This window comes from Apium graveolens, chromosome 7 (genome assembly GCF_009905375.1).
Source record: "Apium graveolens cultivar Ventura chromosome 7, ASM990537v1, whole genome shotgun sequence".
In the NCBI taxonomy this organism is placed as follows: domain Eukaryota; kingdom Viridiplantae; phylum Streptophyta; class Magnoliopsida; order Apiales; family Apiaceae; genus Apium; species Apium graveolens.
In genome coordinates this window covers 5,474,179-5,490,590 of record NC_133653.1, presented here as the reverse complement: position 1 = coordinate 5,490,590, position 16,412 = coordinate 5,474,179, and the positions used below count along the sequence as shown (strand labels likewise).

General features: G+C 34.5%; 1 protein-coding gene across 1 annotated transcript; it reads right to left on the bottom strand.

The window, feature by feature from the left end:
- Positions 1-14,832: 14,832 nt before the first annotated feature.
- On the bottom strand, positions 14,833-16,125 carry LOC141673161 (F-box protein At2g26160-like). Its single transcript, XM_074479893.1, has one exon. The coding sequence runs from the start codon at positions 16,123-16,125 to the stop codon at positions 14,833-14,835; it is 1,293 nt and encodes a 430-aa protein (XP_074335994.1).
- Between the last annotated feature and the right edge of the window lie 287 nt (positions 16,126-16,412).

The following is a 16,412-nucleotide window of genomic DNA, read 5'->3' as shown; positions in this document are numbered from 1 at the left end:
TGTATTACAGTTTATTATGTAACCTTAATAATTATTAGGTATAAAATGCAACACAGGGGTGGTGGTGGTGAATGTGTATTCTTGAAATTAATTAACTGTGAAAGGGTTTGGCTATTTGGAACAAAATAAATGTATGAACTTGCAGTGACAAAATACTTAAATATAAACACACAAGCAAATTATCAAAAACTCACTTGATTTATATTAAATCAAATTTGTTTTGCTATAAATTTGTGTCCTTAAAGATAAGAACTCGGCTACAATTCTTGAGAGAGAATACAAGATTTTTCCTAGATCTGTTTATTTTCAATTTCTAAATAAAGGACCCGTGACATGCTTTATAGATCAACATGCACGGGTTTACAAAACTTGCATTAAAATGGACTAACACGGTTTCTAAAGTTATTTTGTACATTTCCATTTCCAGTATTAGCAAATCTATGCAGAATCTATTAGGTCTGTGACCCTCCTTTGTCCAGTAAATCTTGTCCATTAATCTTGTATTCTTCAAGCTACATTTGTAGGCTTTCCAATTCAGTGATAGAATTATTTGCTGACTGATAATTTTGAATATAGAATTCTTTGTTAATTGATAATCTTGAATCTTCAAGTTGTCTGTATTCTGAATTATGAAATAGTTTGTCGAGATCTCTTTTATTCTGTAGAGATACCACATATCGATAAGTAAAATGACTTATCGATATCTTTAGTTCTCTCCATGTGTTTTTGACTTCTCGAGGTCTCTAGTTCTCTACACGTAGAATGACTTGTCGATATCTCCAGCTCTCTACATAAGCTTTGACTTGTCGATATCTTTAGTTCTCTAAATGAAGAATTGACTTGTCGATATCTCAGTTCTCTACATGAAGAATTGACTTGTTGATATCTCAGTTCTCTACATGAAAAATTGACTTGTCGATATCTCAGTTCTCTACATGAAGAATTGACTTGTCGATATCTCATTTCTCTACATGAAGACTTGACTTGTCGAGATCTCAGTTCTCTACATGAAGACTTGACTTGTCGATATTTCATGAGACTTCTCTACAAGTCATTTTATGACTTCTCGACATTCTTCTTGATATCCCTTAATCTATGACTTGTCGATATCAGACTTATATTTTTTCTAGAATAAACTTATTCAATTCCAAGCTTCTATACTTTTCTTTGAGGCATGATCATGATTGATCTTCTTTCAGAGTTTATTCCTTAGCTTGATGGTTGTTCACAGAAAAATCCCCCAGTCTAATCTACTTAATATTTTTACTGAATCAAGTAATACAATTACAGAATATAAAATTAGATTATCAAACAACTTATCCTCTGGGTTGTCAAGATGACTTAGTCTTGTTATGTACATGCATGTCTTGCACAACAATCTCCTCCTATTTGTGAGAATATTACTTGTCACAAATTAATGCCTGATGACAAGACTAACCCCAAGCTAAAATTAAATAAAATGAGACTGGCAAATTTATAAAGTACAACTCTTATGCATGCTTGCAGTTACATTTAGAATTGAATGACATGACTATTTGAACTTCTCATAGCTTGGATGTTCTCTAATAAGATCTTTGATTTTGACTAGAACCTCAAGTTCTTCAATGATTTCTATTCCTCTTAGAGCTTCTACTAGCTTGAGACATTCATCCAAGGTGTAACTGTCAAGATAATTGATTTTGTACCTCGATAACTTGTGAGTCTTTATATGCAGAAACACACCATTTGGAGACACCCTACTTAATCCCTTGGCTTTCAATTCATTTGACCTTTGCTCAAACATCTCAATTTCCCGAGCATATTTTTTTTCATTTCCTTCTCTTTCAGCTTTTTCCCTTGCATGTCTTTCATTTCTCTCTCTCACCCTCTCAGCCAACTCATCCTTCCTCATCCTTGTAAAAGAATCTCTTGCATTCATCAAACTTAATACCCTCTCAAGTTCTTCAGTTGAGTAGTTCTCAATAACTTCTCTATTCAACAAATTGAAGGTGTCATCCTTGAAGTAGATCATGACTTCTTCTAAAGAAACAGTACATAATTTGACTAGTTCTGCAGCTAGCTGTTTATGGTAATCATCATCTGATATGTCTTCTGAAATTTTTAGAAAGTCATTCTGATTAAAGCAATCCCAAAGTGCACCATCTTTAACTTGAATCATTTTAGGTTTTCTCCCTGCAGACTTAAAGTGAGTTTTGGTTGGAGGTTTGAATGAAGGTGGTTTGGAGAGTTTCTTCATGAAGGTTTGATTTTCTTTGATAGGTATTTTGAGTAGAGAATTTGCAGTTGGTTTTTACAGGTACTTAGGCTTAGAGGTTTAGATATTTTTAGATATTGTTTGTCTAGGTTTTTGTGTTTGGATTGGCAAGGTTTTGGATATTTGGGTTAATGGTGTCTTCTTTGCATCTATCCCATCTCCTCCATATTTCTTCCTTTTCTTGCCTCATCTTTTCCCTTCTTGTCATCCTTCCCTTTCTTCTTGTCATCCACATGACTACCACTGCTTTTTCTTCACTGACTTGGATTTGAGCCAGAAGTTTTATATTCATCTTTCTTCTGCTCATCATCATCCAAGTCATCATCTTTTTGATTGATTGTGTCCTTGGTAGCATGGTTTCAGCATTCTTCAGATACTTGGAAAATATCTTAATCATCATGAGTCTTGTTCAATTTGCTTTTCAACTCAGTCTCCAAAATCGTCATCAACTTTTTATTTCCAATAACACAGTGTTTGGCTAGTTGGAAGTGCTTGCATCTTTTAGTGTTGGGACAGATATAGGCCACTCATTTGCTTGGTTATAGATAGGCTTCAGGAAAAGTAGTTATTTGACTATTTTTAAGCTCCTTAAGCAAAAGAGTGTCCTCTGGACTCATCACCTAGATTTTACTGATGAATATGTCTAGCTCAGATGCCCTTCTTGATTTCATGAAATAAAGGGACACTTGCATACATATGTCAACTCCCGAGTCATTGACATTCACAACCATCCTCTTTTCCTTGAAATTCTGTTTTGTTACTAGCACCACCCTTGGGAAATTTATATTTTTGTCCTCAACCTTTTTGTATGTAAAATGATTGAAATTGAGGGAGACTCTCAGGGCTTCTAGAAACTCAGCAAACTTATTATCAATGCAACGACCTTCAGCTTCCATCTTGAGTCTTTCAAGTCCAATATCATCTTCACTTTTTCTTGATAATTGGATGGATTTTAGCTTGGGCTCCATCATCTCCCCCTTAGGCTTGGTAGCAGGCAAGGTTGAGTGTTGAGGGATCTGGGCCCTTACCATTTGAGGTGTTTTATGAAGGGGGACATTCAAAGCACCCATAATAGCTCCAAATGATACACTGGTCTGCATTTGAAAGTACTTTTGGGAGTCTATTAGGGACTTGATATCTTGTTGTTGACTTTGGACTAGGGAAGTAAGTTGAGAGATTTGAGTTGTTAGAGATGCATTTGAAGCTTACAGTTTTGTGACTTGCTGTTGTAGAGCTTGTATTTGAAGATTTGTTTAAGTGGAGGGAACTGTCTGTGAGCTTGTGGAAGGAGATGTACCAAGACTGTTGAGCACTGCATTTGAGCTTGGAAACTTTGTATAGCTGCTCCAACTTGACTTTGCTGTCATTGTTATTGGTGATTTAATGTTGAGTTACTTTGTACAGAGAAATGAAGGAATCCCTTAGCTTTTGGATACTCTCTTCAACATGAGTGAGTGTGAGAGCTTGAAGTTTGTCTGAGAACTTGATGTAGTTAGATTTCATCTCATTCAATGTAGGCATCAATTCTTCAATTCTTCTGTTCACCATCTCCTTGACTTCACCTTGATGACCATCTAGAGTCTTTTTTATAGCCTTTCCAATATAATTGAAGGCTTTGAACTGAGCTTTGTAGATCTCTGTAATGGCATCATACACTTCCTGTGGAGATAGTACCTTTGCATTGCTTCCAAGGATTGTGATGTACTTCTCCCTAAATCTTGTAAGTGCCTCTTCCATGTCAATATAAAATGTCTTGGAGAGCCAAAAATCTACATTTCCATCCCTTTCTTCTTCATCCATAATTTTATCCTGCTGTTTCTCCACTTCCTCCCTGTAGGTGAGAATGATGGCTTGGTATTCTTGATTTGACATGTATGAGGTAAGCAGTTGCTGAGCAATATTTGCAAAACCTTTAAGTTGATCTACCAGCATCTCATCCACAGTTTAGGTTGGTGTTTGAGTATCTTGTATCCATTGGGATAATAGGTGTGGTGATTGTGTAGAAGTTGAAGGTTTGTTAGGGGTGGTTGAGGTTGATGGTATGGAGGGTGAAGTTGTACCTATGACAGGAGTCACAGTTAAACTCACAGTGGGAGCTGTGGTTATGACATTATGTTGTTCACTAGATAAGTGAACCTCCATTTGAATTGGAGGGGATAAGACCAGGTTACTGTCATGTACCATCGCCTCAAACCCTTGTTCCTTTTGTAGGGAACTAACACTTGAATGTGCCTGAGTACTTGCATCCCCAATAGTTGGATCATTGGAAATTGAACTCCCAGCTTCAATTGTCAAAGCAATTTCAGCTAGGGTTTTGAGGGGAGTTGTTTCTTCATAAGAAACCTCCAATTAAATTGGAGAGGATTTGAGTAGCTCCCCCTCAAGAGTACTATCCTCAAACCTATCAGTTTGTGAAAACTGTTATGCAAATGAAGGTGCATTGGAAACTTGCACAGGGTCTTCAGTATCATCAAGGTCTACCTCAGCATGTAGCCTCCCACCATCTAAAGGTTGTGCGTGAGTGGTGATCACAGTTTTATGAACTGTGTCACTTGATTTTGGCAGGGATTGAGAAGATGATTCAAGCCCATCATTAAAATTTGAAGAAATTTTAGATATATGATGGAGTTTCAATTTATGTGCCCTCTAAGTGTGTGCCAATTAATTGACTTCTTTCACCCTCTTGAGAGTGCTCAAGAGGGGGTGCAGACTCATTACAGGATGCATTAGGAAGAATGCTTGATTCAATAGTGACACCCTGTTGAGAAGGTACCACTAGAGTCTGTTTATGCCCCTTTGTTACAACTGCATCTTTTTAAGAAGATACAGCGGTGTATGTTTAAGTGGTCAACTCAGCTTTCTTTTGCTTCTTTGGCTTCTTGACCAAGGGTGACTCAGTTTCTGTTTGTTCTTCATCACTTTCACTAACAACTACTAGGGTTGGTTGCTTCCTTTTATTTTTACAAACTCAATCTTTTTGAGAGGATTTAGTAGTTGGTTTCCTAGCTTCTAGTGGTTTTGAAGAAAGGGTTTCAGCTGTGGATGTGGGTTATCCTATTTGGGTGCTTCTACAGGTGCAAGATCCATAGCTGAAATAAGAATTGCAGTGCTTCTCATGTCAGGCATAGGATAAGGGTAGGTTCTAAATTTCTCCAACATAAAGTCAGTGATACTTAACCTAACCTTAACTCGATTCTTTGTATTTAATGATCCAAATAGAATTTTGGACACTTTTTTACAAGTGCCTATTTCATTTATATCTATATCATCTAGCATATGTATGCCAGCTACTTTATGATTTAAAGTAGACATAATAAATCTAGGATATAAAATCTGTTTACCTCTACTTACCAAAGGAATTGTGAGCCTTGTGCTTAGCTCCTCCAAGATTAAGCTTTCAACATTGAGGTGTCCATTGTAGGCCATAGAGTACACCATCTTTTACACCACACTTGAAATGTTGCATAGACAGTTTTTCTGCATGTGAATGGCCTGATTATGGAGTCAAAAACAAATGATCATTCCATCCTCAGATTCTTCTTGTTTAGCCTGGCCATGTCAATCTTCTCACTGTAGTTTATGAAATCCATGAACTCTGCCAATTCTTGAGTTGTAGGAGTTTCCACAAAGTTGTGTGTATTAATACCCAAAGCCTTGTTGATGTCATCGATATTGAATTCTACAGCCACACCCCTGATTGTGTAGTTAACCACCATGGGAACTGCTTGATTGTCATGAACAATGGTGTTAATAACTGCAGAGTTCCATAATTCGTTTAGAACATCCAAGTAGAGCACTGGGTTAGACCTCCTGAAAGATAAGAATCAATAATAAACTTGACAAAGTACTTGAATTTATCAGGTGCTTAACTTGGATCTACAAAAGTCAGGTAGTTGGTTCCATCCTTGGGTATAACAACCCTCATGTTGTTAGCAACCATTGAAGAGTTTAGGTTTTAGTGGGCAAGTGATTTGAGAGAGAGAAAGCTTGAAACAGGTGAGAATGGTGAAAATTTGCAGAAACTAGGTCAATTGAGATCTCGAAAGCATAAAGAGGGATTATGTCGATATTTGAGGGTATTTATAGGGTAGAGATGTGATTTTTCGACAAGATAAGAATAAATAGTTGATATTTGCTTGTAGAGAAGTCACATGACCTATAGAGAACTCATGTCGAGATCTCACTTTTCTGACTCTTATCGAGAACTTGATAGTGACTTATCGAGATGTTGTATAAATACCTAGTTTGTCCTTATTAGACTAAATTATTCTAATTTATATTGAGAAAATCAACACAAAATTAGAATTGATTTTATATCAAAAGTATTTTACTGAGATAATTTATTGAATTAAATTGTTTCAGCTCTAATTTATCAAGAAGTCTAAAATTTGAATTGTAGAAAACTCCATATCAATACGTATATCGAGATCTCTACAGTCGAGAAGTCATAAAAAGACTTATCGAGAAGTTCATCAAAAAGTCATAATTTTTTTTATCAAGAACTCTGTCGAGAAGTCAAAAAATGACTTGTCGATAAGTCATTTGAACTTATCGAGAACTCAGTTCTCGACATACTTTTGATTTCTTTCAAATTTGTCTTTTATTAATTTCACATAATAATGACGTGAACTAATATTTGGACAATTTTTCTTAGAATGAGAAAAATTCCAAGTTAGATTTTAATTTTGAAAAATAAATATACAGAGAGTTCTGAAATATTTATAGATCATTTTCCAGTTAATTCTTAATTAAATCAAATTAATTTTAATTTATCAAGAATTAATTTGCTGCAACATGTTAGCTGAGTTCTTGCCTTTAGGATGAAGAATTTAACATACCAATTTCACTTACAAGTCTAGTGAAGGTTGCTTCATCCAAAGGTTTAGTGAAAATGTCAGCTAACCGTTTTTCTATTAGAATAAAAACAAGCTCAATAGTACCATTTGCAACATGTTCTCTAATAAAATAGTACTTTACATTAATGTGCTTAGTTCTAGAATGATTAACTGGATTAACAACACTAGATATTGAACTAGTATTGTCACACATGATTGGAATCTTTTGTAACACTAGGCCATAATCCATTAGTTGATTTCTAATCCAAAGCACTTGAGCACAACAACTTCCTGTAGCTATATATTCAGCTTCAGCTGTAGAAGTTGACACAAATTGTTGTTTATTACTATACCATGATACAAGTCTTTGACCAAGAAATTGATAGCTTTCACTTGTGCTTTTTCTGTCTACCCCCCATCCAACAAAATCTTCATCTGTGTATCCAAAAGCTTCAAAACCAGTACCCTTAGGATACCACAATCCCAAGTTTTGTGTTCCCTTTAAATATCTTAAAATCCTCTTGACAACCATTAAGTGTGATTCTTTAGGATTTTCTTGAAACCTAGCATACAGACATGTGGCAAATATGATGTCTGGTCTACTTACAGTCAAATAGAGCAAAGATCCAATCATTCCCCTACAGCTTGAGATGTCTACACTCTTCCTTTCTTATCTTCATCCAATTTGGTAGCTATAGACATCGGGTTGATGCATGTGAGCAGTCTACTATTCCAAATTTCTTCAAAAGATCTTTGATATATTTGGATTGACTGATAAAGATTCCATCACTTTTTTGGCTGACTTGAAGGCCAAGAAAGTAACTTAGTTCTTCCATCAGGCTCATCTCATATTCACTCTGCATGAGTCTTGAGAATCTTTTAGCACAACTTCTCATTAGTAGAACCAAAGATGAAATCATCCAAATAGATTTGAACCAGAATGATGGCATCACCATGTTGCTTGTAGAATAGGGTCTTGTCAATTATGCCTCTAGTAAAACCATGTTTGAGTAGAAATTCTGATAGAGTGTCATACCAAGCTCTTGGTGCTTGCTTCAGTCCATAGAGAGCATTTAAAAGTTTGTAAACAAAGTCAGGGAATTCTGGATCTTCAAATCCAGGTGGCTGTTGCACATAGACTTTTTCTTCTAGTTCACCATTAGGGAATGCACTTTTCATATCCATTTGATACACCTCAAAATTTGAGTGTGCAGCAAATGCAAGGAAAATTCTTATTGATTCAAGCCTTGTAACTGGAGCAAAAGTTTCATCAAAATCAATTTCTTCTTCTTGTGAGTAGCCTGTGGCAACCAGTCTTGCTTTGTTTCTTGTCATAATTCCATTTTCATCCATTTTATTCATGTACACCCATTTTGTTTCAATAATGCTTCTGTTTCTCGGTACAGAAACCAATTCCTAAACTTTATTTATTTTAAACTGATTTAGCTCTTCTTGCATAGTTGTTATCCAATAAGGATCTGATGGGGCTTCCTCAGTTTTCTTAGGCTCAATTTGAGTCAGAAAGCATGCATGCAAGCATTTATTAGCAGTGGCACTTCTAATCCTCACTCCAGCATTAGGATCACCAATTATAGTATATCTCTTGTGTGACTCCTATCCCATTTTCTGGTGTGATAATTTTATTGACTAGAATTGTTCTCTTTTTCTCCATTGTTGGCATGACTTTCAGAACTGTCATCTCCTTCTCCCTGTGCCACCGAATTCAGGTGTGCTTCTTCCTTGAGATGAATTTTCATTGTCAGAATTCACTGGTTCACTTGATTCTTCCTCCACTCTACTGTTTGTGTTGACTTCAGCTTCATCTTCAGAATCACTGTCAATATTGAGGTTTTTAAACTTTGAAGTTCCAAGTCTGGACACTTGTCATCATCAAATGTCACATCTGTGCTCTCCATTATTTTCTTCTGCTCTAGCACATAGACTCTGTAACATATTTAGAGTTGTCTTTTAGCACAAAGCACTTGCTTCCAAACACATAAAGATGCTTAACAGTAGGCTTTCTTTTAGACATAATTGAGTATGGTGACTTTTCAATGTTTTTGTTTAGTAAATATTTATTCTGAGTATAACGTGCTGTGTTAACAACTTCTTCCCAAAAATTGGTTGGTAGGTTGACGTCTTGCAGCATTGTTCTTGCAACTTCAACTAGAGATCTATTTTTCCTTTCAACCAAACCATTTTGTTGAGTGTAGCTGAGAACTCTTGAACCATGCCTTCGTCTTTACAGATATGACTTAGAATTGCATTCCTGAATTCTGTACCATTGTTACTCCTCAATCTTTTGACATAATTTTGATCTTCAGCCTATTTCTCAACTTTCTTTATGTGTTCAATAATGATGTGTGGAGTTTCATCCTTCGAAGGCATAAATGCACTCAAGTGCCTTGAGTAGTCATCCACCATCACCAAAGCATACTTATTTCTGGATATAGACATGATATTTACATGTCCAAACAATTTCATGTGGATAAGCTGTAGTGGAGCATTAATGGAGTTCATAACTTTGCTTTTGTGACTAGACCTCTTCATTTTGCCTTTTTGACAAGCCTCACAAACTTCATTTTGAGCAAATTCTAAAGGTTGCATATCTCTCACTATTTCTTTTTTTTACTAGAGTATTAAATGTTTTGTAGTTCAAGTGAGTGAGCTTCTTGTGCAAGAGTTTTCTTTGTTCACTAGATGCCTTGGTGTAGAAGCAATATATTTTATCCTTGTTTGCTTATTTAAATCTGCAACAATCAGCTTCCCTTCCTTACCCCTTTCAGAGCAATTTCACCATTTTTCTTTCTTGTAATTGAGCAACCTTCTTTTTCAAAAATGACCTTGAACCCTTTGTCAATAAATTGACTCACAGTAAGAAGATTCACTTCAAGACCTGCAATCAGTGATACATCTTCAATAACAACATTCCCAGAAATCTACTTGCCATATCCCATTGTGAATCATTTGCTGTTGTCTCCAAAAGTCACCAAAGGGCCAACCATCTCCTTATATTGTGATAGCAAGGCTTTATCACCTGTCATATGTCTGGAACATCCACCGTCAATGACCCATATGAATTTATTCTTCTTGCCCTGCACATAATGAGTTTTAAGTGTGTTTAGCTACCCAAGCAGTGTTTGACACTTTCTTCTTTTTCACAAAATTAGCAGAAGTAGAACTTGAACATTCAAAAGGAACAACATTCTTAGTTTGATTAGAATTTTCATCTTTAATCACAGATCTAAAGTTCACTTTTTTAAGATCTTTTCTCAACTTATGACAGCTAGTCATAACTTTCATGTTGCATGGAATGCAGTCAAACTTGTCACAGAAAGAATATGGTTCATCTGTTTGTGCCTCATTGTATTTTCAGACTCTATACTTTGGCTCATTAACAACCTTCTTAAAAAGGTGAGTTAGATGATTTGTTAAGCCACATTTTTGACATTGCTTTCTTAGAGCATCTACAACATAGGCTTAGTAGTTGCTTTTGTTGACACCTATCTTTTCATTCATGTTCTTCTTTTTCTTTTCAGTGTTAACAATCTTGATTTCATTTGTTGGTGTCTTAGCAGTTGGACTCACTGTAGGCTTCTTCTCACATTCAGTGTTTGAAGTGGATTTTGTATCCTCATTTTCTTTATCTTCATCTGCAAGCTCCTGCTTGATGACAAGCTCCACTTCATTGAAGTTCAATTCACAAGCTTTGAACAAGGGTGCATTCACATTTTTAAGTATCACATGAACAATTTGGTTCACACTGTTCTTTCCTTTGTCAACTTTATTTTTCTTGTGAAAATTCACAGCCTCATAGTCCAAGCCAATGACTATGTTAGCACATGGTTTGTTCTTCTCATGATACTGACCAATTAATTGAGATGCATTTTTGTATGATTTGAGCTTCAAATCATTTTTCTCAATTATTTCTCTTAACACTGCTTCTACTTCTCCAGCACACTTAAGCTTGTTCTTAAGCTACTCATTTTCTTGTTTAACTGTTTCAAGATCAACAAGCTACAGTTCTAGCTCCTGTTTCTCAATCTCAAGTTTTTCATTAATTTTTGACAGCCTCCTCACTTCCTCAGTAGCTTCCATCATGTTTGTATGAATGTGAAATATTTCTACACTCATCTTCTCAACAGTTTCCTTATATTGTACAACATTTAAATCAATGGTAGTTAGGATAGGTACCTCAGACTTAGATGCAGATGACTCTCCTTGCTCCAAAGCCATGAGAGCGTAATTTCCATATTCTTCGCCATCATCTTCGTCATCTATATCATCCCAACTTTTACCCTTGGCAATATAAGCTTTTACCTGTTGCTTTCTCAGAAGTGCTTCATACTTAGTTCCAGTTCTAAATAAGTCTTGTCCTTCTTCACCTTCTTTGGCTTCCTGTATTTTGTGGAAAAATGACCAAGTTCATCACAGTTGTAGCACCTGATCTTTGATCTGTCCACAGATCCTGACTTGCAGCCACTTTTTCCAGTTACATTTAACTGAGTCTTTCCTTTCCGGTTGTTGTTGTAGGATGTTTGGCCTTTACCCTTAAAATGTATAGGCTTCTTGACTCTGGTATTTAAAAATTTTCTTGCTAGATAAGCCATAGATTGGTCCATTTCATCCAACTCATTAAGAGTATAAAACTCATCCTCTTCTAGCTCTAAAATGACTTATTTTTGAGGTTCCTTGTTTTTCTGCTCAACAACTTGAATAACTCGAGTCTGGGATTTTGTTTCATCTACAGTCATTTTGTTATCATTTGCTACCAAGAAACTTGACACATCCACAAGATGCCCTTGACTAGCTTTTAATGACTTTCTCTGCATCATTTCCAGCTCATAGGTTTTGAGAATACCATACAAAATCTCCAAAGTTATCCTACCTAAATCTCTTCCTTCTCTTATTGTTGAGATCTTTTGTTCCAAGTGGTCATGAAGAGTGAGCAAGAATTTGAGGTTAACTTCTCCAGCTTCATAGCACTTGTCATGAAGCTGCAAATTATTTATCAGTTTGTTGAATCTCTCAAAGACCTCAGTAATGCCTTCTTTTGATTTAGCCATGCAACCCTCATATTGTGAAACCAGAATCCTTCTTTGGTTATATCTCACCTCTTCTGTTCCTTCACACAAGATCTTTATCTTCTCCCAGATTTGCTTGGCTGACTCACAATTGATAATATTGTTGTACATTACATTATCAAGAGACTCAATTAATATGAGTTGTAAGCCACTGTTAAGTGCAATATTCTCTTTCTCTGGTCAGTGTAGGTAGATGGATCTTTAGGTGCAAAGTGTGCAGGAATGTCCATATCTCCATCGGTTGACTCAGGAATTCTTTCCATAAAAATAAAGAGTCCATGCCAGATAATTTTAACATACATTGGAATCATCTTGTCAAAGACAGGAATCTTGATACTGCTGATTTTCTGTGCACTCATACTTCCAAGATCTTTATCTGTTTACTTTCAGATTTTTCTTTGATACCACTTGTTAGGTATGAAATGCAACATGGAAGGGGGTGAATGTATTTTCATGAATTTTAATTAACTCTGATATCCCTTGATCTTTGACTTGTCGCTATCTGACTTAGAACATGTTTTCTAGAACAAACTTATTCAACTCCAAACTTCTATAATTTTTTCTGAGGCATGATCAGGATTGATCTTTTTCCAGAGTTTATTGCTTAGCTTGATGGTTGTTCACAGAATAATCCCCGAGTCTAATCTACTTAACATTTTTACAGACTCAAAAAATCAAATTACAAAATACAAGATTAGATTATTAAATAACTAATTGTTAGGGTTGTCAAGATGACTTAGTCATGTTATGTACAAGTCTGTCTTGCACAACAATAATATCGTATAAGATGATTCTCATTATATGTTTAGATATTATACTTATAACTTCTTATAAACTTACATTTCAAGCAATATTTCTGCATCTAACACATTGCAATTGCACATTTTAAGAATTATATGTTAACTTGCAGGAGCACTAGATTACTTTCCCATTTTGTACCTAAATTGTAAATTCCACTCATTATGATACGCAATGCATATGATTTAGTAACGGTTAACGTAATTAGGATTACAAAATAGTCGGGGAATAAATGAAATATTGCTAATATTTTGATGCTAGCCGGGTATTAATAAAAAATTTATATTACATTTTAACTAAAAACTACTACCTACGTTTCACTAAATTTTGTACATATCTTCTCCTCATACTTGACAGTACGTATTTTAAGACTACTATAAATCATAGTTTTATAATTTATTTTTTGAATTTTCTTTTCTGTATGAAAGTTTAAATATTATATTTTTATTTAAAAAAAAAAATAATATTCAAAGTTATTTAGGGAACCATGCTTTATGATAGTCTTAAAATGTATCCAGTGTAAAGAATCAAGTAGGACGGAAAAAATATGATTTTTTTTAAAAAAAATATATTACTGTTTTTTGCTTAACCGAATCTTCAGCCAAGATTATAAGAAAATGATGTTTCACGCACAATGATAAAAGACTAAAAAATAAGATGTAGAGTTGGTTGCAGAGCGGAGGGTGTGCGATGGCCGATTGGGCACATTTTTGTATATACAGGTGTGTACATATGTATATTAAAATAGGATTAAGAATATTTAGTAAAAAAAATAATGTTTTTAATATTAAAAATTGTAAATGAAAAATAATTGAAAAATATTATACACTTAAATAATTTTAAATTATTATCTCGAATAAATCAAATTACTTCTAAAAATACTAATATAAAAATCATTTAAAATTGAAAATCACATTGTAAATCACCATTAATGCTCTAGTTTGAGAGATAAATACTTTTAATGAAAAATTGAAAAATTATAGTTAACTAATATAATTATATATACTTATTTTATATTGGTGACAATATATACATTATTATGTCATTCAAATAATGATTCAAATTTCAGTTATATTATTCATCTTAAATATATTCATTTTTAATGTATATATTATATGAAACAAGTCAATTTTATATCAAATAAAGTAAATAATGGGTTAAGAAGATCTAAATTACAAGTTTATGTATAAATTAGTTTTTATTTGACTATCTTTTTTGTTTATCAATATTATATCTTACTTTTTTATAAAATAATATATCATAAGTCACATGTATAACTCATCTTTTTAAGATAAATATTTAACTTCTAAAATATAGTATAATATATTAATTAGCTCTTATGTATTTTCTAAAATATTTTCTAAAATATTGCGTTTAATCAATCATATTCATCACCTTGTAGGTAGTTCCCTCTTTTTACATTATTAGATTTACCTGTTAGATAGTCCTAAGCGCCTCTCTGTAGAAAATATTGCGTTTACAAAATTGTTTGCTCAGAGTTTACTCATGCTCATATTAAGACATACCTATTGCTTTTGTTTCTGCATCCAGATAATAAACAATTAATGAATTGATGCTATGATCTACCAGAACTCTTCTGCAAAACGACTATCTGGTTTCAATTTACACCAACATGCTTTCTTTATGATAAACAATAGAGGAATTTAAAGATTAGTCATTACTGTATGCATTTTATTCTCTTTTAATAAACCACATAAACTGGTGATAACTAGCAAAAGAACACAGAATCTGGTTACCAGTAAACAGTTCAGAAAACAAAACCTTTGAATTCCATAGCGGATATCCGTACAAACCCGAAAAACAAGTAGGAAAAAGAAGAGTAATTATGGTGCCCAATTATTTAGATGTACCAAAGTGGTGGAGAGAAATTATGAATAGATATCCCTGAAAAATGAGGCTGCATTTCGCCCGTCTGCACATTGAAAATTCCCATATCATGACCTCCTCCTGTAGCCCAAAACCACTGCCACAACTCGTCGGTAAAGTATATGCTATTTGGTTTAATACAATCGGAAGATGCTATAGATGTTGATGAAGTTCTCCCAATAAATAATGCCTCGTTTCCCAAATCTCTTACATCTTCTACCCAAGTACATGATGGAACTTCATTAGAATCAGAATGATGCACATCCAACTTCAATACCAAAAAATTACTTGTATAATACCTAAAATCTCCAGGAATATCTTCTTTACTGTTTTTTTCGATATAAAAGCGCAACACTACCCAAATGTGGGATCCAGATAATGCTTCAATCATATAACTTCGAACTTGATAATGCTTGAAAATGGGAATTGATGTGATCAATTTTCCCTTGGGTGACTGCGTTTCTTTTCTGTCGTCATTGTCATCAATCTCACACATATGAACTCCACCACGAAAATCTATAGCATAGAAATTTTTCTTGTGGTAAACAATATCATGGAATAGTCTTTGACCAGCTTCTAACTCCACATTTTTCCAACAGTTGTCTCTCAATCTAGCGCAACCCAATACTCCACGTTCACAGATAACCATTATTATGGGAAGATGACAGGTACCCTGATTTTGTAATGCAGATTTTATAGGTACTTGTGAAGACAAAGCAACTTTAGTGATAACCTTGGTGGAGGCCTGTTGTGGGAAATAATCATCATGATACTCTTCTTGAGAAGGCAACGTGAGCATAGAAGGAAGTGGAAATTGGAGCCTATTTAGCGGATGCAATAGATTAATTTCTAAATCTCCGCCTAGCGTTAACAACCATCCTTTGTTTGTTCCTAGTATTACTTTGTTTGTAGCCTGGGGCAAATCAAGATAGTATATCTTTTTTGTTTTTAGACTGAACAAACCGCGAGTACTAGGAATATTCTTAATTATAAGATCAGGGTCTGGTAGTGTTTGATCATCTCCTCCAACCTTACATGCACTTATATCTAATCCAGTGTCTTCAGCAAGGAGCAACCAGGGATATTTGTGTGGCAGGAATGACGTCAGCTGGTTATTCAGTTCAGAAGCTGCAGAATTCCATGATTTGCATACAGCTGAAAATCTTGTAATTTCGTCCACGTACTTGAATTTCTGAGCTATAACATTCAGGAGTTCTGCAGGAAGATCTTTCCACATATCAGCACATGATGATCTTTTATGACCCATCTGATTGATTAATTAAGAATTATGACTCCAACTCTGTGATTAATTAGTGTGGATTAACTGAGATATTGGAGATCATCCGGCCAATCTATATTATATATAGCAGACCTTTCCACATGCATAATATCTTTTTGTTAATTGTTAAAGGATTTGTATTTGTAATTTAGCAATCACTTTTTCACTTTCTGTAGTCAAAATCACAATTACATTATGAATTGATTTTCATCAATATCAATATCAAAATTTACATACCTTGTTATTATAAAATTTAGACGAATGCGATTTGAATT

Bases quoted from the DNA above. Each gene is read 5' to 3' on its own strand.
- LOC141673161 (XM_074479893.1), bottom strand. From the start codon at position 16,125: ATGGGTCATAAAAGATCATCATGTGCTGATATGTGGAAAGATCTTCCT.